The sequence below is a fragment of the Tigriopus californicus genome, chromosome 7 (assembly GCF_007210705.1).
Source record: "Tigriopus californicus strain San Diego chromosome 7, Tcal_SD_v2.1, whole genome shotgun sequence".
NCBI classification, from domain to species: Eukaryota; Metazoa; Arthropoda; class Copepoda; order Harpacticoida; family Harpacticidae; genus Tigriopus; species Tigriopus californicus.
In genome coordinates, this window is record NC_081446.1 from 6,970,506 (window position 1) to 6,989,325 (window position 18,820).

Here is an 18,820-nt window from a genome sequence, read left to right on the forward strand (position 1 = left end):
TCTTTGAACACCCATACCTTACTTGTCTTTTTGGATTTAACCGGCCACTTTCTTTAAATCAGAGCTTGACTCTCATACCCTGTAAGGGTTAGTCTAAGGCATAAGTTCCTCTTCAGGCATCACTAACTGCAATCACAACAGCACCAGATTCAAGTAATGTGTTTTTCAATAGAAAATTTAGAAAGTGGCTCAAATAGTGGGTTTGCACATTTCACCATAGGTAAAAGATACTAAACAAAATATACATCAAGCAATGGCCATTTGTCTGCACCTCAGATATCATAAATGAAATGGGCCAGCTAGGGGACTTCTTGCATTTTTGGATTGCAGAGTTGGATTGCTGCCATACATGGGCAAGACTTGCGCAAAAAAGCAAATTTTGAACTACTCTCAATAGGATATGGTCACAGCATCAGTTTGGTTAAATTTTTGTACCCCTTTGCGCCCAAGCACCATCTTTTGTATGTTTTGTATGTGTAGGGATGTGTCAAATATAAAAATGACAGCTTTTTTTCACAAAAAATTGAACTAATGTGTCCTAACAAGCGTAAAATTTTATCTTTTTAATTGCTCTTTGCACTACCCTTGATTTTTGCATAACAGCTCTGCTAATTTCAACTCTATTGCAATTGACTCATGCCATGGCCAAAACCTTGGCACATCACTATGTAAGTCAAAAGGGGGCGTTTAGGTGCAAAGGGGTAAATGACAACCTCAGTGAGCATGTCCTATTTCAGTCAGTGACAAACGCACTCAAAATCCGGTCATGCTTGCATATGAAAGAGGACTAAAATTACACAATTCCACCAGACACCAAAATTCATGTAGCAGCTGATAAAGGCAAGAGTTTGCTTTGCCTTGCACTATGCAAGGTCTAAGCATTATATGGTTGGTGAAAAAACATGATAGTCAGAACATTTTTGTGAGTGTTTTGTACCATCTTTCAGACTAAAAACAAGTTTGAAGCTTGAAAGACTTATAGACACTGTGAACAGGATAGATAACAGAATATTCATGTGTCAGATTGAAAGACATCAAATAGGATGGCCCTGTCAGTTAGGCATGTAGGAAAATTAATGAAAAATGCCATCTGGCATCCCCATTTTGGGCAATTTGTGGAGGGAGAACTAAGACAACCAGCACATACCAATGTTAGTCACCATTCCAGGTGTGACAGCTGGAAACAGATTTAATAGCAAAGTACTTTGATCGTTGGTTGGTAGCTTCAAATGATGTGTGACTCAATGAATCCTTGTGGGGCTTAGGGGGTTTAATTCAACTTGGGGCAACAAAATTCAGGGCAGCATTCAATCATTTACTCTAGTCAAGCATTGTATGATTCCCAGTTGGTGGCTGTTGACTAGATGTTTGTTGTGGAAAGGTGGATGTATATATATTTCCAAATCATTTCGAAGCTCTAATAAAGTATGGTATCCATTCAAATACAGTGCTACTCGTATATTTGGCCTCTTGCTTCAGAGCATCATCTACTCTTTTGAACATGCTTCCTGCCAGATGGCAACCTCGTATACATTTCGAAAGTCAATAGATGACTATTGAAGTATTGGCACATCAAAGCAGGAGAAGAAGATGATGACATGACCGTTTTTTGAGAAGTCATTCAAACTTTTGGGGCTCAATGGCTTTTGTTAAGGGATTAGATTACACTTCCAAGCCATTTATCCCCCCCAAAAAGGTTCATTTCATATTGCATTTTATTGACTGCCACATTCTCACTCATTAACAGATATGAAAATACTGTAAAGCCGGAAGTAGTTGTTTTTGAACTCATTTGTGTTAATCTTAAGTTTCCTACTTTTGCAAATGTTTTTTTTTAACCATTGGCAGCTTTTTTTACTTTTATTATTATTATTATTATTATAAGCTTTATATTGGTTTCTTAATGCCCTCACTGCATTGAAACCCCGAAAACTCCCAAATTGGCGAGGACGCAGTCTGTAGTTTTACTTCATGGAATGACGTCAGCTGCTTGTCTTCGTTTGTCAAGAGTAAAATTAGGCTGGCTATATTCCATTCTAGCTGAAACTATCTTAACGCCTTTGTTGACATTCCCAGCTCAAATGGACTTTCCGAGTCCGATTTTGGTACTTTAGTTGCGTGATTATCAATTTGGAGCATTACGTTAAGGAATCATCACTGCCATCCTCAACGCCACGAATTCTCCAAAGAAGATCGCGGACCTTTTTACCCTTGCCTTACATGCGTCTTGTTCTTGATTAAATAGGAATGGATTGAGTAGGGCTCTGTATCTAGAAGAGTACAAAAGTGAGATCAGTGCCCCACAGAAGTTAAATTTTAATTCCTTTCCAAAACAATGAGCTTACCTGGGCCACAGATCCAAACCAAACGCATTTACATAATATTCTCTGATTCTACGTGTCATATACGACTTTATCTACCCTTCAGGCACCCTTTAATTTACTTCGAATGTTTTAAATGCCAGTTGTTGAGCCAGTGTTTATATTTCTATTTAAAAATACCTAGTTTGAATCTGGTGTTGCTGTGATTGCAGATGAGGATGCCTGAAGAGTAACTTAAGCCTTAGAACTAACTCTTAAGGTTTGGATCTGGGATCCGTGTAAGCTCAATGTTTTGGAATAGAATTGAAAGTTCAAAATTAACGGCCATTGTGCTCTGAACTCACTGTTGCACTCTTTTAATACAGGGCACTAGGATTGAGTGCAAAGAGAGTGAAACTATGTAAGACTAGTTTTAAAGGCAAGCTAAAATTTCTCTGAAATGTTTGTAAAATGTGACAAGCACCACCCACTATCTTTGTGAATTAAATTGAATGAAGTTTTACTCACTTCACAAGCTTAGATTTGCGTTATAGCTTATCAAAAATCATTGACCATTGCTACATTGGCAAACATATCTAAAGACCTTGTCTTAGGAACTAGGTGAACAAAGCCCTTTTCATAATTCCACAGGTCTTTAGTGTATAGCTCTTATCCATGTACACATGTATGAAACTGAACATGCCATCTTCAGCTTTAAACAAAATAACTGTCTATAATAATGGAACGAGTCATTGACCCCTCAGTTCCTTTTTAGGGCAATGCTCCAAATTGATAATCACGCAACTCAAGTACCAAAATCGGTCTCGGAAAGTCCATTTGACATTCCCAGCGGCCTGAGCCATGCCCGAGCTGTTCACGGAGGCAGATCAACAATCAGCGCCGAACCCGCTGAACCCGCTGAACCCGCTGAACCCAAAGGTGTCTGTCTCCCTCGCCATAATACATTCTGGCTAGTTAGTTGCGGGCGCTCTGGCTAAACACCAAGGATCGAGCGAACCACTCTTGCATGACCTCAGGCGCGATCTTCATCGATCATCGATCATCCAGGCCGAGCCAAGAACGCCCATGGGCTCGTGCTAGTGCGCTCATCGCCCCCCCATTGCTCTGCCTTGGGCCCCTGTCACTCTGAATTGGGTCCACCCCGGTCCCCCGGTCTGGCCTCTTCCCCGCAGCCATAACCACGGCTTTATCCGCACAATCCCTGACCGACCCACCCACCGATTGGAATATCGATGGATGGCGACACAGTTTGATAGAAAAGTAGATACTGGGGAGAGCGTCCATTCGTGGGTAACGGACCCGCCTAGCTGGCTAGCGGGCTCACGTCATGGACGAGTCCGAATCCGAGTCCGGACCAGGACTGCGTCCGACCGAGCGCTCCCCTGCCGCCATTCTGGCTTGTTCATACACCCCGTCCGGCCTTGACCCGCCCGCCGGACCCGCCGGACCCGCCGGACCCGCCGGACTCCATTCGGATCCACCGGAGTTCACCTTTGAGACGGATCACGAGGCGCTCCGCGGGAATCCCGACTATCGAGCCTTGTTGCAAACCTTGAGCCGGCTCCAATCGCAAAAGCAGCAAGCCGTCCTGGACATTGACGCGCTCTTGACGGCCCGTGATCAAGCCCTGGCCGCGCCCCTGGCCTTAGTCGAGCGGCTCCAATCGGGTCAGGGGCTGCATTTACCCGGGGCGCAAGTCCTAGCCCGCCTGCCCGATATCGATTGGGAAAAATACCAAGTCAGCGAGCCGGCCCTCAAGAAACCCGAGACGCGGCCCAGCAAAAGCGAACGCGGCGCCAGTGGTCCGGCCGCCGAACGAGGCACGCCGCCCGGCCTAGTGGTGCGGGGTCGCGTCTTCGAGGACCACAAACCTCGCACATTTAACCAACCGTGGACGGCCGAAGAGCAACGCCGCTTGGAAGAACTGCTCCACCAGTATCCGTCCGAAGACGTGGAAATGGAACGTTGGAAGAAGATCGCGCAAGCCCTAGGCAATCGCACGGCCATTCAAGTCCAAAGCCGGACACAGAAATACTTCCAGAAACTCCAAAAAGCCGGTCTGCCCATCCCAGGCAAGGGCGGTCAACCTCGCTATCGTTATGTGGGCAAATCCCGCTCGGGACGAAAGAAATTCAATCTCATCCAACAAAAGAACTCGACCTTCTTCCCCAATTTGGCGCCTAGTGTCAAAATGAATGAAGACGAGGACGAAGACGACGGACCGGCTTACTTGCCGCCCCCGGCCGACCCCCTTCCCGGTGAGCGCGATTGGACCCCACCCGGAACGCCCGCCGGACCAATCGGCGCGGCCGCTCAACCGGCCATTCGAAACGACTTGTACTACCTCGAAGACGAAGACGTGTCGGATGAGGAGGGCCTGTCGGCGGCCATTCGGAACTCGTCCGCCTATCAGGAGTTATTGTGGCTCAAGCGCATACGTCGTGAAAAAGAACTGGAACAACAGAACGGCCAGCCCTGGGTTCACCTGGGATTCCGATGTGATGGCTGCGACATTGAGCCCATTGTGGGGGCCCGATTCCAGTGTGCTCAATGTGTTCGTCCCGATACGGTGGATTTCTGCTCGGAATGCGCGCCCAAGGGGTTGGAAGTGGGCAAACACACACGGGATCACCCGCTCAAGCCCGTGCGGAAGAAGTTCAAAAAGTCCTTTGTGGATAAGGAGTACAGCTCGACGGCCGCCAAGAATTATTTGGACCCCAATTTCTCGCATTAAACAGCGCTTCACATGTTCCCCGACAGCCTTGTATTCAAATGTTCAAACTCTGTTATTTTTTTCACTCTTTTAGATCTGGGTGTGTCATTTCGTTTTCCACCATGATGGGCCTCAAAACTGTCACCTGCCCGTATAATGAGAGCCATCAGATTTTGCCCCATCGAATCCAGTATCACATCATCAAATGCGCCAAGGTAAGCTCCAAACGAAGTAATACCAACCAGGCTTCGACTCATTTCACGCTGGTTTTTTCCTCATTAGAACCACCCTGAAATGGATATGGCCATTTGCCCGTACAACGCCACACATCACATTCCTCGCAGCCAGGAATTACTCCACCTCCAAGACTGTCCGGACCGCGATGCCATCGAGTTGCAAAAGTTCCGTGTGAATGACCTCATTCCCGGACCTCACGGCCAACTCAACAAGCCCGTCGTGTATGGCTCATCTTTGATTCCATTTGAAGGCGAAGTACGCCATTCTTCCCGGCCCACGGGGGACTGGAGGGGCTTTGAAGGTCAATTCGATCATGAGGACGACGATTCGTTCGACCTTGATCCTGAAGACCGAGAAGTTCGTGATATCATTGACGAGAAACATGCGACGTCAAAATTCTCTCCTCCAACCTCACATCCTCCTCCGGCTCTCGATGAAACGCAAGATTCCATCGGATTTCGAGGCATGGGTCGTGGAACGCGTCTCAAACGCCGACTTAATCAATCCCAAGCAACACTGTCCAAATCCGAAACTAAAAGTCAGACGGGCTTACCTTCTCATCAGATTGGCATTGCTGCCTCGGGTCAGTCATCGGTTTTGGGTCGGGGCATGTCATGTCTGAAGTCCTACCAACAGCAACGTCATCGAGACCTCGTCATGAACAAAGTCCGAGAGAAGCACCACCACCTTGGAAAGGACGAGTCCTTCGAGGATGCCGCGGAAGAGTTTAAGGACTCGAAATCGAGGCATTCGCAGTCGGGTTTGGAGATGAGTCTGGAGAACTTGATGATTCACGACCAGAACATGGCTCGGCTGGCCTCACGTCATTGAAACACTTAATCATTTTTAAGAAAGCAATTGGTCTCTCATTTTGGTTTGAGCTCAACTGTCTCTATACCCTGCAGGCCTGAGAAGGAGAAGTAACCTTCGATCATTTCGTGATAAACCTTTTTCAGAGTAAAATTCGATTCAATAGGAAAACAACGGATGTATTTTCAACTAAGAACGGCTGCTTAAATCTGAAGCCACAACCAAGGAACGAGACGGGAGGTCAGCCCATCATGCGATTAAAGCGATGGACGATTCTCGTCCTCATCGTGTTCTTTCTGCGTGAGGCTGAACCCACTGCCCGAATCGAGCACGTCTTGGTCCTCGAACAGGCCATGCTCGATCTGATAATCGAGTAACAACTCTCGCAGTTCGGGAAGGACGTACTTTTTTAGCCTGGGCTCTTTGTCACACATATCCTTGTAGGTGAAGGCAATCTTTTCAAAGTCATTCATGTCCAAAGAGACGGCTGTACGATTGGGATGAATACGACACGTGGACAAGAGGATATCCGCCCGTTCGAGGCGGTTTTGATTGGGAAACAGATGGCCAATCGTTTTTCTCACTGTCTTTTGTTTGCCATGAAACAACGACGTAAACACCTTTTCCAGGAAGTTAAAGGGCAAATCAATGTAAGGTTGCCTCAAAGGCAATAGAGTCATCACTCCCACGTCCACAGATGCCGCTGGCACAAACGAACCGCCCTTCAAGGTGTATTTCAAGCGGGCTTGAGCAAAGTTCTGACACAACACCGAGAGTCGGCTTCGATTTCGGTCTCCGGGCTGGGCAATAATCCGCTCAGCCACTTCTTTTTGAAAGGTCAACACGGCCGGCACACGTCCATAGGAGAACAAGTTATCGTGGGCAGCCATGTCGCGGATGGTCCGGACCAAGAAAGGCATGGTAATGTTAAACGGTAAATTGCTCACGAGACGAATATCCGGCACTTGCGGCGAGTCCCACGGCTGCCGTAGCTCCGCGTCCAAAAATTCTGCAAGTTTAAACCAAATGGTCGTCTTGAATTCAGTTTCATAAAAAGGAAGTGGGTGGATTTAGATCGACTTGAACGAAACTGAAAGCTTACTCGACAGATTAACTTTGAGGACATCGCCCATATTGATGATGATGCGACCTTGGGCGGCCTCTTGCAAGAGCCGGAGCGGACTGAGGAATCGGGCATCTTTCTCAATGACCACGACTTGGCGGGCGCCATTGCCTATCAAGGCTCGCGTGATGCCACCGGGTCCGGGTCCAATCTCCACTACTGTCTGACCAGCCAACGGACCTAAACTCGCCCCAACACACGAGATGACTGACTTACACAGACGCCTAGACGGTATGGGGATTGAAGACATGGCTTACCGGCAGTGCGAGCGATTTTGTCCAGCGTCCGGGGGTCGAGTATGAAGTTTTGGGATAGGCTGCGTTTGGATCGGATACCGTAGAGCCGGAGCAGATCGCGCGTGCTGGGCAAAGGGGGCAGCCGCCGAGCGGCGGAACTGGTCATGGCCCAGGAGGAACTACCAATAGAAGAATAGAGGAATAGAAGATCGACGTAATGAGTGGTGGGCGCGGCAGACGTGATAATTAGGCTTTGGCCTCCTTCATTTCCATAGGATCGGGCATATCAAAATCATCCAGGAAGGTCTCTTGCTTGATGGCAAAAATCGTGTAGCTGTAGATGGCAGCGGCCACACTCAGGCAGATGGCGGCCACATACCAATCCTTGCGGCGAAACTTCTTGTGGCGAGTGGCGCGTTGGGCGTTGTCGCGCTCGGCCTGTTTGACAAAGGTCATCTGGACCGGACCCAATTGACGGCGAACGCTAGGCTCATCTACATCCACTTGCGGCATGACCCGCGTCCCCGGGCTCTCAGCGCCCGCCCGGCCACTAGTGGCCAAGGCGCGAGGGCTTAATCGGCCCGCCCAGCCCAACGAAGGTAAGGTCATGGAAGTCGACGAGGCCGAGACGCTGGACCTCAGGTGCCGGACCCACCACATGTTGTGAGGGGCCAAGTGGACTAGTGGACTACTCTGCCGGACGGACCTATGAGACCAAGGAGCCGGTTAGTCGGTTTGTCAGTCAGTCAGTCAGTCAGTCAGTCAGTCAGTCGGAGGCGGGGTTGGGCATGGAGCGGACGATGAGTCGGGCGGGCGCGATCTGAGTGTTGCCGGCTTCCCAAGGGCGTGGTCCGCGGATCATTTCATAATCATCGGGCTGGTTCTTGGTCTCGGCCTGATAGACACGATACTCGTCCTCGAGGGTGGGGGCGGCGCCGGGCACCCGCCCGCTCGCCTCAAACTCGTTTTCCACGAATCGGTAGCGCTGATAGCGGAATCGCACGTCCGTGAATTCGGACAACACGAACGAACCGCCCACCGTCAACACTAGGAACGGCAACCCGTAGCGGACAAACGAGTGCGTGCGCCAACGAGCCAACCACGCCCTCATGAATGGCTGGCTCTACGGGCCGGTGGTGGCTGCGGGATCGTCTGCGGATCGAACGGCGTGTCCCACCCACTGAGAACGCCACGAGAAACGGGCAACGGGCAATGTGGAAACGTGGAAACGTGGAAACGTGGAATGGGGACTGAGCTCAGTCAAGAGCGAATCAAGGCAAATCAAGGCAAGCTTCAAATAACATGCGATCAAACAAATTTTCCAAATAAATCCAGGGGGTGGCCAAACTGGCGTCCAAATTGCACAACTTTACACTCATCTGCCCCATGAGTGAAAGTAGAAACTGATAGAAAATATATATTAATGCTTTTCAGCCTACAGTCTGTACTTGTTTGAATTCCACATTAACCTGCCAGTTTCATACTGACATATCACTCGGAATTTCGATTTGTACATTTTCAGGGTTTTTCTTTAATTCAAATCTGCAGTTTCATGACATTTCAGGATTGAAAATGCAAAATCAGTCACCATGCATATGCCCAGAATAGGTTTTTGTCTGAGTAAGTTTAAATTTTTGTTTCCTTTGTTTGAGATCAATTTACTGTGTATCCCAGAAGAGATGTTTTTTTTTTTGTCAAGTATTACAAAAGTTTTTCAACAAAACGTTAACTTGTCCATCTGTAGCTTGTCAGAATAACATAATCAACATAATTTTTACAAAACTATTTGAAAATGTCACAACTCTTTGAAAGTTGACGAATATCCTAAAGTGGCAAATGAACAACCAAACAAACAAGAAATGGTTAACTTGGGCACATCAATACTCCTTATACAACAATGAAGTGGCAACATGGAGTAGAGTTAAGGTGACCAAAAGCGTTGGCCTAATATCCGATTCATTCGAGTTCGGTAACAATCAAACCGAGTACGGCGAGGCTGAAGGACTGTTCAAAATGAATTCCCCACAAAAAGTAGCCTTTGTGCCTTACGAGATGGAGCCAAATTGTCAAGTACATCCTAATATGTTCATTAACTAAGTCAAAAGGGATTCAAACATTATCCGAGCCCATGAATCAATCACAGTCATGCATGTCCAAAGTCAACGAAATGCACGGGTTGTTACAGGTCAGCCCTAATACTTCAGAATCAAGCATGGGTCCCGGCTCAATGCCATCAACGACGGGAGCTGACGAAAGATCTGTTCAATCTGACCCACCTGTTTATGTACTATTTGCAATTCCCCTCTTCATTTTATTTTTTCATGTGCACTGAACCCATTCTAGTCCTACTCATTGCTATATCACTTTCTAGTCAACTGTTTTACCATTCTTGACCACTTCATTCTTTTATCCTTGAATCAATTTTTGTATATGACATTTATACATACAGTTTTATACATTTTACAATCTCACATGACCAAGAGTCGCAATAAAAAAGAATTTAACTTCTTATCAAAATGAAAGATATGGATAATGTGAGTTGGTTCATAATTGGTAATAAGTAGTCACTCTAAAATTCTCACTTTTGTTGATTTTATGAATGGAATGGCCCCCAAAATAGGGTTGCCAATATCAGGAAACTCGGAAGATATTGGCTGATTCGCCATCGAAGTAAACTAAACTTGCTACTAGTATCAAAGGGATTGAAATATCTGAAATGGAACTACAGTATAAGACAATGACGAGAATCTCATCAGGTGTGTGTCGGTTAGGCATAACGGGTTAGCCTATTTCAGCTACCCTAGCTCCATTCCAGTCAAAGTCAACGTTGGTGTCAACTCTCAAACCAACAACAACAACCAACCAACCAAGGCAGTAAAGTGGCCACAAACAACCAAGAGACCAGATTCTCTCTTGAAAACGGCTGATCGGTCAGATTGGTTAGCCGCGCTTTCATCTACTCGCCGCATCGCCTCCTGTGTTCTGTCTACCCGGATACGAGGCAACCCGAGCCAGGTCGTCAATCTGGGTACTCATCTGGGGGCCGCATATCGTCGTCGTCTACAAATCGTTTAGCTCGTGCCTGCCACTATCTTCCTCCCTCTGCCCCATTGAACATGGCGATGAATCGGACTAAAAACAATGTGAGTAGCCTGCTGCATGATCCCTAATTATGTGCGAGCACTTGATCTGGCTGATGCATCCGTTGTTGGCTTTGCTGCCACCTGCAAATGTGAGATCCTCTCGTGTTCGAAAGCGAATTCCGTCCACGGCGGGACCCCTTAATAAGATCCATCATTGTCCAGTCTCCATTTTTTTACGTTCGAGCATTGGGTGAGGCCACCCGTACTGGTACTCAACAAATATGTCTCGGCGGTCAAGTTGATGGTTGACGTGTTCCTGCTTTCACCTTTCTAGGTTCGACTCCCTCCAGAAGTGAATCGCGTGTTGTACGTGCGCAACCTACCTTACAAAATCACCGGCGAGGAAATGTACGATATCTTTGGCAAATACGGCGCCATCCGCCAAATTCGGGTGTAAGCATGCAGTGATTGATTCACTTTTCCTTCCTGTCATATCACCCTTCTATGCGATCTTCTTTTTAGGGGCAACACACCCGAGACTCGAGGCACGGCATTTGTAGTCTACGAGGATATCTTTGACGCCAAGAACGCCTGCGACCATCTCTCCGGTTTCAATGTGTGCAACCGGTACCTCGTGGTTCTGTATTACCAAGCCAATAAGGCCTTCAAGAAGCTAGACGCCGAAAAGAAGGAGGCTGAATTGGTGGCTATGAAGGCTAAGTATGGACTGAATACACCGGGACGAACTGAGACCAAAACATGAGAAAGCCCAATTGATTTGTCATTTTTTGTATTGAATGTTCGTCGCATTTTTCATGTATAAAAGAAACCACATAAAAAGTCAAGATTTGAAGTTGGTATCTCATAATATATGGGAGTTTGAAGGAACTGATGATGTTAGACGTTGCGGCCGATAACTTCTTTGATAATCGTGATGAACTTATGAACGTCCTCGAACGAATTATAGAGCGGGGCAGGCGCAATCCGGATGGCGCTTGGAGATCGGAAGTCACACTAGAAATAGAAACCGAGAGATCGTCTTAAACCAATCAGAAATTTTTCTTGGTCAAGATCCGTTTTGCTTAAAACTCCGTACTACTCGAGTACGAAAATGAGTTCAACGTCCCACTTGTGGAAATTTTGAACCTTCAATTCCATCCCGAAACAACGCGTGCCCAGTAGTAACGGTTCTAACTCAACCGTATCTAAATAAAAAGTAGCACTTTTAAGGTTCAGTAAAGATTTAACTTAATATTCAAGCACCCTCGAACACGTCCTGAATGTTTTGAAAACCATGTTTTATTCCTTGAGAGACATCCAACTTTCAAATAATGATTATTGGAACATTCTGAATTTGTTCAAGAGTGCCTGAAGAGAGCCTGAATATACATCTAATCCTTAAAAGCACAACTTTTCGTTCAACTGCGTTTGTGTGAGATCTTACACTGCTGTGAATGAGTTGTAAAATTAAGAGTTCAAAACTCTGGCACATTGCGCTTAACTTACTAGCGTACCCTGGTGACAATATCCAAGCTTGGCTAATACGATACAAAGCATTAGTTATGCTTACCACAATGCCGCGTTGCTCCAGTTCTTCGTGCGCGGCTTTAACGTCGGTTGAAAACACGAGACTCAATTGAGATCCGCGTTGATCTGGATTGCTCGGTGTGATGATGGTCACGGTAACGGGGCCTTGACTGAAATGCTGTTGGATGAGATGTTCCAAGTATCCCGTCAGCAAGCGTTGCTTAGCCAGAATTCGGTCCATTCCAGCCTCTTCAAATATCTGTCAGAAAGATCTTTTTTTTTTATGATCATATATATATCTATATATATGGCTCGCGATCCATCGCTAAAATCAGATCCTCTATCAAATCAAGCTACCCAAAAGAATCCTAAGAGAGGAGAAGCCATTCATGATCTTGACATTGCTTTTTGATGCTCGCATATTTCAGATATTATTAGACAAACGATTCATGGCAATTGTTTTGTCCATGGATTATTATAACCTGCAAGCTGGCGTAGTTGAGACAAGCCAACCAAGGTGGAGGGTTACACAGTCGGAACGAATCTGCTCCCATGGCCATGTCACACTCCGCCGCCATTTGAAAACGAGTCTCTTGCTTGTTACTCCACCATCCTAGTAAATGCTCGGGCGGACTTTGAGCGTAGCGATTGTGAAGGAACGCCCCAGCAATCCCACCGGCACCCGAATTCAAGTACTGTAAATCCAGAAACAAGATTAATCTGACATGGGATTGCAGGCGTTGTCTCATCGCCTTGGAGATAACGCACCTTGTACGTGCACCAACATGCGAAGTCCACGTTCCAATCGTGAAGTTTCAGTTCCACGTTCCCAATGGCATGAGCCAAATCCCATCCCACCACACATCCTTGGTCTTGTCCGGCTTTTGTGATGGCCTTCATCGCAAACTTTTGTCCTGAAGGAAATATCAAATTCAATCAACCCAGGACTAGAAAAATCTTTATTTATTTCAAGTTTCACATTCATTGTTTAGAGAAACCTCTTGATATACTCTCGTAGGTAGGTCCAAATAAGTTTTCTATGATAATTCATTTGTAGAAGTGTCGAATAAAAGATTGATTTTTTACAATCCGAAATCTAGGAACGAGTATATACCCAGACCCAGAAATTCGTTCCGGTTGGTTTATAAATCATAATTGCAAGTACAATAAAGTTACAAAAAGCACTTCTTGTTACCAGATGCAGAAGTCTATCGTCTCAATGTCCTTGATTATTGGGGATGATATGTTACCTAAATAGTTTTGTAAATATTGTTGCCTTCAAACTTGGTGTCTTTTTTTGAATTTTCTCTAGAGAGGGCGGCCTCAGATGTAAATGAAGCCTAAAGATCAACAAAATATTACCCCACCCCTTCCTCCTCAACAAAAAAACGAAACAAGGCGTTGCTAGTTGTCTAATGTCACACGGTCATAAAATAAAATAAGAGGATTGGTAGTCAAATCAGAATCATACCTTAATGATTGACTTTAACACAGTTCGAATAAGAGGTTAGAGTTAGAACTAGTTCAAAGCTAGCAAATAAATCTACAGATTTAGTTTCAATTAAATACCACAAATACAACGTTGACAATGGCCCCAATGCCAAGAAGGACGAATTTATGTCTTTGGGCGTATGTTATTACTTCTGCTCTTTGTTCCACTTCGAGAAAGAAATTTATGTCTGAGTTTGGAGGAGATACGAGTGAAAATAAATGGATGAGAGGGAAAGAAGAACTTAAAAAATGGAACCAACAGAACCTCCATCACTATTAACGTCAATTTTTATCATTGCTTTTTTTAACATAAGGTCGCTCTTGATTTTGGCCTTACTCATTTTACATGGAAACGGCGAAATTAGCTCTCCTAGGGCAGCGAGAGGTAAAAAAATACGTGGGACGATCATTTCTGAAGTTCCAAAGTGGGGCTGTAACCGAAAACATTTGAACTCGATTGGAATTTACATTATTAGGGATGTAATAAATATATTACAATCTTATTTCCATAGTTTATGAATAGTAGATTTTTGATGGGTTTATGCCGTATAGATCTAGGCCTAAGCGCACTGCCATGTCCATCACAATCTGGCCTTTGCAAGGTCATTCAATTGCAATTTAAATGGAATTGCAATACCATCTCACCACATTTAAAATCACTGTACAGTAATTGGAAATAACTAATGCATCAAGTGAATCTCTTATACGAGATTGGATTTGTAATTAGCATGTGCTTACCAGTGTAGTATTGTAATCCGGAAAACACGATCATGGCAATGGATTGGCCTTGCTCCTCAATCAATTGGAGGATATCCTCAGTTCGAAGTGTGTGCTCACCCTCACGAGGCCTTATTTGGATGAGAGAGTCCTGAGGGTCCAGACCTTTGGAGCGAATCAAAGAGCTCATCGCATACTGAAATTCGAAAGCCGGTCTTCACGGTTGTGCTCTAGATAACGGACATTTTATTTCTGAAGGGTTAGGCAAAATTGTTATTTGAAATCGCGATCCAAATTAGTTCTAAATCGTGTTCCTTCCTGCTCTCGTCACATTTCCTAAATGGAAACCGGTCCGTGTTGTAGTGACATGAAGAAACACGAAATGGCTCACTTTGTGTACAGAAAGAACCTATTCAATTCTGAACCAATTTTTTTCGCAGCTTTCTTAAGCATGGCATCTTTGGAGACGGCACTTCTTTTTCTTAAACGTTGGCAGAAAAACTGTTGGCATCAAAGAAAGCCCTAAACTGGACAGAAAGTCAGTAGTTGGTTGAATGGCATCTAACCAAGACATGAAGAGATTGCCCCAAGAACGTCAAAATGAATGTGAGCTCCTTTTGCAAGGTAATAACGTTACATCACAAAACGAGTCGGTCAGAAAAGGTATGTTATGCGGGATACGGATAGACAGAGAGAGAGAGAGACGAATGTACTTTCTATCTGTTGCGAGTTTAGCAATGAGTTTCTTTGCTCTTGCCTCGTTGCGTGTTGAGTTTCATTCTGTGGTTGATATAGCACACAATGCGCGGTATTACATGGATCCCATTATGAGTCAATGTCGTATGTACCCTGTCGGATGGAAAAGCATGATCCTCAATCAAGATTCGATGTCTTGTCTCAGTGGGTTGAAAGAAGGCCATCATGAGGAGATGGAGATTCACGGTCAAGCCGTTCATCAAGGCTACCTCATGGTCAAACTTGGCACCCACCAATTGGGCTGTCATGGGTTTACCCGGCTGATCGCAAAAGGCAGCTCCCAAGGGACCCTCGAAGTGCATGAACACTCCCCTAAAAAGGAAATGAGAAGGTAAAATTGGACTCGGAGAACTTTGAGGGCATGGACATTCAGAACATACGCGGCATCAATGTCATCCATTGGCACGAATTTCTTGCCGCCCATGATTGAATTATATGGGGTTCTTACTCACATGTCGGCCCAGTTTTGAAGTTGCTCGGCCATAAGCTGGTCGGCCATCTTGGGTTTTAATCCCAGAGAGTTGCCACAAAAGTAGATGCATTCCGCTTCTCCATCAACCACTCCTCTTGATTGATGTTCTAAGAGGAAGAAAATGAGATCAGTTGCTCAACCTCGATTAAGATGATTAGTATTTCTCGATGGCGTTGTCCGGGTTTCTTAACTATCCAAGGATCACTTGAAACTAATCCGACATTTTCTGTTTTCTCTTGAGGGCTCATTTCAATGAAACTTCCATTTAGTCATGATTGTTGTACACCTCAGCCCAATCGAAACGACTTATCTACCTAAGGGATAGTCTCGTCCAAATCAAAGCCAGTCAGGATTCCAAAAGAAGTTGGAAGTTCTCACATTTGCACAATAGTCAAATATTGCGTAAATTCAATCGCTTCTGGCTTCAGCTTGTACTCATAAATGGTGAAGAGAATAAAGCCAATTATCTATATCCAGCTCTGCTTAGACTTGACCCCATAGATAACATTTGAAGCGAATACTCAGTTTGAGTAAACCATCCGGGGAGTGGGCATTACTTTCTCACCATTAGAAGGTTTCCATTTTTTTATACCTGTTTGTCTTTTTGGGGCGTTTCTCAAAGTTTGTCAAAGTTTCTCAAAGTGGCTATTTCAACTTTTTCTCAGATTTGAATCGTTGTTGTTGGCAATATTGAAAAGGGGTTGGCAGACGCCAAATCAACAGAAACTATTTGCATATGCTGGATGGAGAATTCAGATCGTTGTTTTGGCAATCATCATATCTTTTTTCTTGTCTAACTATAACGGAAACGGACTACCCCAAAGGGAGAATTGGGATGGGAATTTGGTAAACCTCGAATTCAGTCTTTGGATGTGTTGGGCGTCTTTCCTAATTCATATTTCATGTTTAGAACACCCACGAGGCAAAAAGTTTTCCACAAACTTATGATCCTCTTTCGAGGTTGAGATGCATTCCCAACTAAAAGCTAGTTTGGTCATGGTTGGCCTATCATTTCATACTTTTGGCATGTGGGGTACATTGGATTGTATTTTTAGGCATGTCACCTACTCTAGGGAGTCACTGTGTTGTATTACCACGTACGCACAGAATAGTAGATTACATTGAAGTGGCTCCTTTTGAGGAGGCTTTTTCAATGTGGTTTATTTGAGGAAACGCTGTCTGATGACGGCACACCACTTGACGAGAAGGTCATTTTGGCTCCTGGGCGTAAGCATTTCCAATTCAATTTGTAGTATGCTTATCTTGAAAACAACAATTGTGTATTCATTGACACAAACAAGTTACTTCTCAAACGGAAAAGAGATAATTGATTTTCGAAAAACGAAGATTGATTTGCCGTAATTGGATTGCTTATGGTTTCCGTTTTTACTCTCCTCATTGTTTGAATATAAGGCAGAGTGGCCTCCTCAAAAATGGTTTGATGAATGCAAAAAGTATGAATGAGTTTTCATTTTTTTCATCAAGATAGAACATAAAGGTTTTGTCCCCAACAACACATACAAATGGAAAAATGAGCTATGCAAAAACCTCTTACTATTGGCTAAAAGGCTGATCTGGTGATCATACATTTTTGTCAAAAGTGAACCCGAATGGAAAAGCTGGAAAAGTACCCACAAAAATTGAATTTTTGAACAAGCAAAGTACCCTTAACAAGAACTACTGGAGCAGATTTCGTAAATGTACCTATTCATGTAGTCAACGAGAGTTTTGAACGAAAGAGAACATAGACCGAAATGATATTGACTTGAATGATATTTAAGAACGTGGAGTACTTGAAAAGTGGCGAACTTGAGTCGTTGATCAACCTACCGACAGGATGGAAACAAATGAGTTCCATCCTTGTCAGATTTCCATGATCAACCGATGTGAATGGAGATTTGTTTGGTGAGCAAAATCAATAACGTCAATTATCTTTCTATTGATGGTCTCATTTCAGTGGAACTGATCGACGAGGAGATTTTAGCGGCTGGCTGGCATCATGGTGCTATGCTGTGATTACTTTCGATTGTTTAAAACACCCCGTGCAGCCATCCATAATGAGACCATTCCAAAACATATTTGACTTTGACCGTTATCACCCCCTGAACTATTTTGTTGCTGTATCTTTCAATCAAAGAAGTGTCTTGATGATTTCACCCTTACGAACTCATATCAACATCAAAAGTCAAACTTTCTCCTTACTGACAGGCAGACTCTTCAGTTTTGGGAAACAAAACTTAGAACGAAACTTTTTCAAAGGGTCTATCCGATCCATGGCTTGGGCAAATTCGAGGCTGTCCAGGGGGGTTTGGAAATCCTTTTCGTGCGAGGCCAATTCTTGGGCAATGCTAAATGAGGCCATTTTGAAAACCACAAGCAACTCGATGGCTAGATATCTGTCACAAAATAAAAAACAGGAGAAATCACAGAGTCCCAAGTGGTCAAGTTCGACAATGTCGATATCCCAAGAGATTGGTCGGGTGCTGAGGTCGGTGAACAATTCGAACAAATGCCACACACTTTCAGTTGTTCATATCCGTGCCACCACTGGATTAAGAACTGATGTTGGGATTAACTCGGGAGTACTATACACTACTGTTCACACGCATCGATTAGAAACACTCGTTGTAATACGAGCCAGATGCCAAGGGAGCTAACAGAACCAGTTTTATCTCCCCATACAGCAGTTTCTAACAGAGGTCCGAGCACTGGCCCAGCGAAGTCTATTTCTCCAATGAGGAATTCGTCCAAGACAAACCAGCCAAGGAGTAAACGACAATGTGGCGGATCGTTTCTTTAAGTCAATAATGATTGTCAACCTGTCACAAATGAACGTATGTCTGGCAGATGTTTTAATATCTTTCTCTAATTTACTCTACATCACGTGGCTTCTCACTAGTTTGACAGTCTAATCCCTAAAGAGCACATGTGCTTGTTATATGCGCTCCGCCCTCTCTCTCTCTCTCTCTCTCTCTCTCTCTCTCTCTCTTTGGTGTGTTTTTTTAACTCTATGTTTTTGTCGTGTTGAGAATATGCATTAGATCATCTGAGCATTGGCGAGCTCGGCCTTGTAGATCGTACTCATCCACCAAAGCCCTGACATAAGCTCATCTTATGCCTGAGGCCTCATGTCTGCCTAAACAAGGTCAAGAAGACACAGTATTTGTCCTTGGCTCAAAGCCGATATACTTATACTTGGGTGCTGCCTTATGTTGGGTCACAATCGCGGCCAGCAAAGAAATACTCGTAGTTGCGATTGTCTCCTTAGAAAAAAATGAGCTGGAGGGGAAATTCCATTTTGAGGTAATTTTGAGGTTGATTTAGATGCCGGCAT

The 18,820-nt window shown here is 44.7% G+C and overlaps 7 protein-coding genes across 7 annotated transcripts; 3 read left to right on the forward strand and 4 right to left on the reverse strand.

The window, feature by feature from the left end:
* The first annotated feature begins 3,123 nt into the window (after positions 1-3,123).
* On the forward strand, positions 3,124-5,129 carry LOC131883968 (ZZ-type zinc finger-containing protein 3-like). Its single transcript, XM_059231581.1, has one exon. It carries the CDS (start codon positions 3,649-3,651, stop codon positions 5,053-5,055), a length of 1,407 nt encoding a protein of 468 aa, XP_059087564.1. The 5' UTR covers positions 3,124-3,648; the 3' UTR covers positions 5,056-5,129.
* LOC131883972 (uncharacterized) lies at positions 5,088-7,719 on the forward strand. The gene is made up of 2 exons (XM_059231585.1): positions 5,088-5,249; positions 5,317-7,719. Exons 1-2 carry the CDS (start codon positions 5,094-5,096, stop codon positions 6,100-6,102), a joined length of 942 nt encoding a protein of 313 aa, XP_059087568.1. The 5' UTR covers positions 5,088-5,093; the 3' UTR covers positions 6,103-7,719.
* LOC131883970 (dimethyladenosine transferase 1, mitochondrial-like) lies at positions 6,240-7,606 on the reverse strand. Its single transcript, XM_059231583.1, has 3 exons — positions 7,462-7,606; positions 7,184-7,384; positions 6,240-7,090 (listed from the first exon to the last, which is right to left on the reverse strand). Exons 1-3 carry the CDS (start codon positions 7,604-7,606, stop codon positions 6,339-6,341), a joined length of 1,098 nt encoding a protein of 365 aa, XP_059087566.1. The 3' UTR covers positions 6,240-6,338.
* On the reverse strand, positions 7,620-8,100 carry LOC131883975 (uncharacterized). Its single transcript, XM_059231587.1, has one exon. It carries the CDS (start codon positions 8,098-8,100, stop codon positions 7,687-7,689), a length of 414 nt encoding a protein of 137 aa, XP_059087570.1. The 3' UTR covers positions 7,620-7,686.
* A 106-nt stretch (positions 8,101-8,206) lies between these two features.
* LOC131883977 (cytochrome c oxidase assembly protein COX16 homolog, mitochondrial-like) lies at positions 8,207-8,893 on the reverse strand. The gene has a single exon (XM_059231590.1). It carries the CDS (start codon positions 8,549-8,551, stop codon positions 8,207-8,209), a length of 345 nt encoding a protein of 114 aa, XP_059087573.1. The 5' UTR covers positions 8,552-8,893.
* Positions 8,894-10,242: 1,349 nt separating this feature from the next.
* LOC131883976 (splicing factor 3B subunit 6-like) lies at positions 10,243-11,376 on the forward strand. Its single transcript, XM_059231588.1, has 3 exons — positions 10,243-10,583; positions 10,858-10,976; positions 11,046-11,376. Exons 1-3 carry the CDS (start codon positions 10,557-10,559, stop codon positions 11,284-11,286), a joined length of 387 nt encoding a protein of 128 aa, XP_059087571.1. The 5' UTR covers positions 10,243-10,556; the 3' UTR covers positions 11,287-11,376.
* Positions 11,297-18,118, reverse strand: LOC131883969 (kynureninase-like). The gene is made up of 8 exons (XM_059231582.1): positions 17,689-18,118; positions 15,467-15,593; positions 15,107-15,326; positions 14,280-14,454; positions 12,819-12,964; positions 12,533-12,745; positions 12,094-12,309; positions 11,297-11,537 (listed from the first exon to the last, which is right to left on the reverse strand). The coding sequence occupies exons 1-8, from the start codon at positions 17,846-17,848 to the stop codon at positions 11,421-11,423; spliced, it is 1,374 nt and encodes a 457-aa protein (XP_059087565.1). The 5' UTR covers positions 17,849-18,118; the 3' UTR covers positions 11,297-11,420.
* Between the last annotated feature and the right edge of the window lie 702 nt (positions 18,119-18,820).

Excerpts from the sequence above, each read along its gene's own strand:
- LOC131883968 (XM_059231581.1), top strand. The coding sequence starts at position 3,649 with ATGGACGAGTCCGAATCCGAGTCCGGACCAGGACTGCGTCCGACCGAG.
- LOC131883972 (XM_059231585.1), top strand. The coding sequence starts at position 5,094 with ATGTTCAAACTCTGTTATTTTTTTCACTCTTTTAGATCTGGGTGTGTC. Across the intron at positions 5,250-5,316 it reads ACATCATCAAATGCGCCAAG|AACCACCCTGAAATGGATAT; the intron begins GTAAGCTCCAAA and ends TTTCCTCATTAG.
- LOC131883970 (XM_059231583.1), bottom strand. The coding sequence starts at position 7,606 with ATGACCAGTTCCGCCGCTCGGCGGCTGCCCCCTTTGCCCAGCACGCGC. Across the intron at positions 7,385-7,461 it reads CAAAATCGCTCGCACTGCCG|GTCCGTTGGCTGGTCAGACA; the intron begins GTAAGCCATGTC and ends GGGCGAGTTTAG. Across the intron at positions 7,091-7,183 it reads CCTCAAAGTTAATCTGTCGA|AATTTTTGGACGCGGAGCTA; the intron begins GTAAGCTTTCAG and ends TTAAACTTGCAG.
- LOC131883975 (XM_059231587.1), bottom strand. The coding sequence starts at position 8,100 with ATGTGGTGGGTCCGGCACCTGAGGTCCAGCGTCTCGGCCTCGTCGACT.
- LOC131883977 (XM_059231590.1), bottom strand. The coding sequence starts at position 8,551 with ATGAGGGCGTGGTTGGCTCGTTGGCGCACGCACTCGTTTGTCCGCTAC.
- LOC131883976 (XM_059231588.1), top strand. The coding sequence starts at position 10,557 with ATGGCGATGAATCGGACTAAAAACAAT. Across the intron at positions 10,584-10,857 it reads TGAATCGGACTAAAAACAAT|GTTCGACTCCCTCCAGAAGT; the intron begins GTGAGTAGCCTG and ends TCACCTTTCTAG. Across the intron at positions 10,977-11,045 it reads GCCATCCGCCAAATTCGGGT|GGGCAACACACCCGAGACTC; the intron begins GTAAGCATGCAG and ends TCTTCTTTTTAG.
- LOC131883969 (XM_059231582.1), bottom strand. The coding sequence starts at position 17,848 with ATGGCCTCATTTAGCATTGCCCAAGAATTGGCCTCGCACGAAAAGGAT. Across the intron at positions 12,965-14,279 it reads CGGATTACAATACTACACTG|GACAAAAGTTTGCGATGAAG; the intron begins GTAAGCACATGC and ends TATTTCCTTCAG. Across the intron at positions 12,746-12,818 it reads CATGTTGGTGCACGTACAAG|TACTTGAATTCGGGTGCCGG; the intron begins GTGCGTTATCTC and ends CTGGATTTACAG.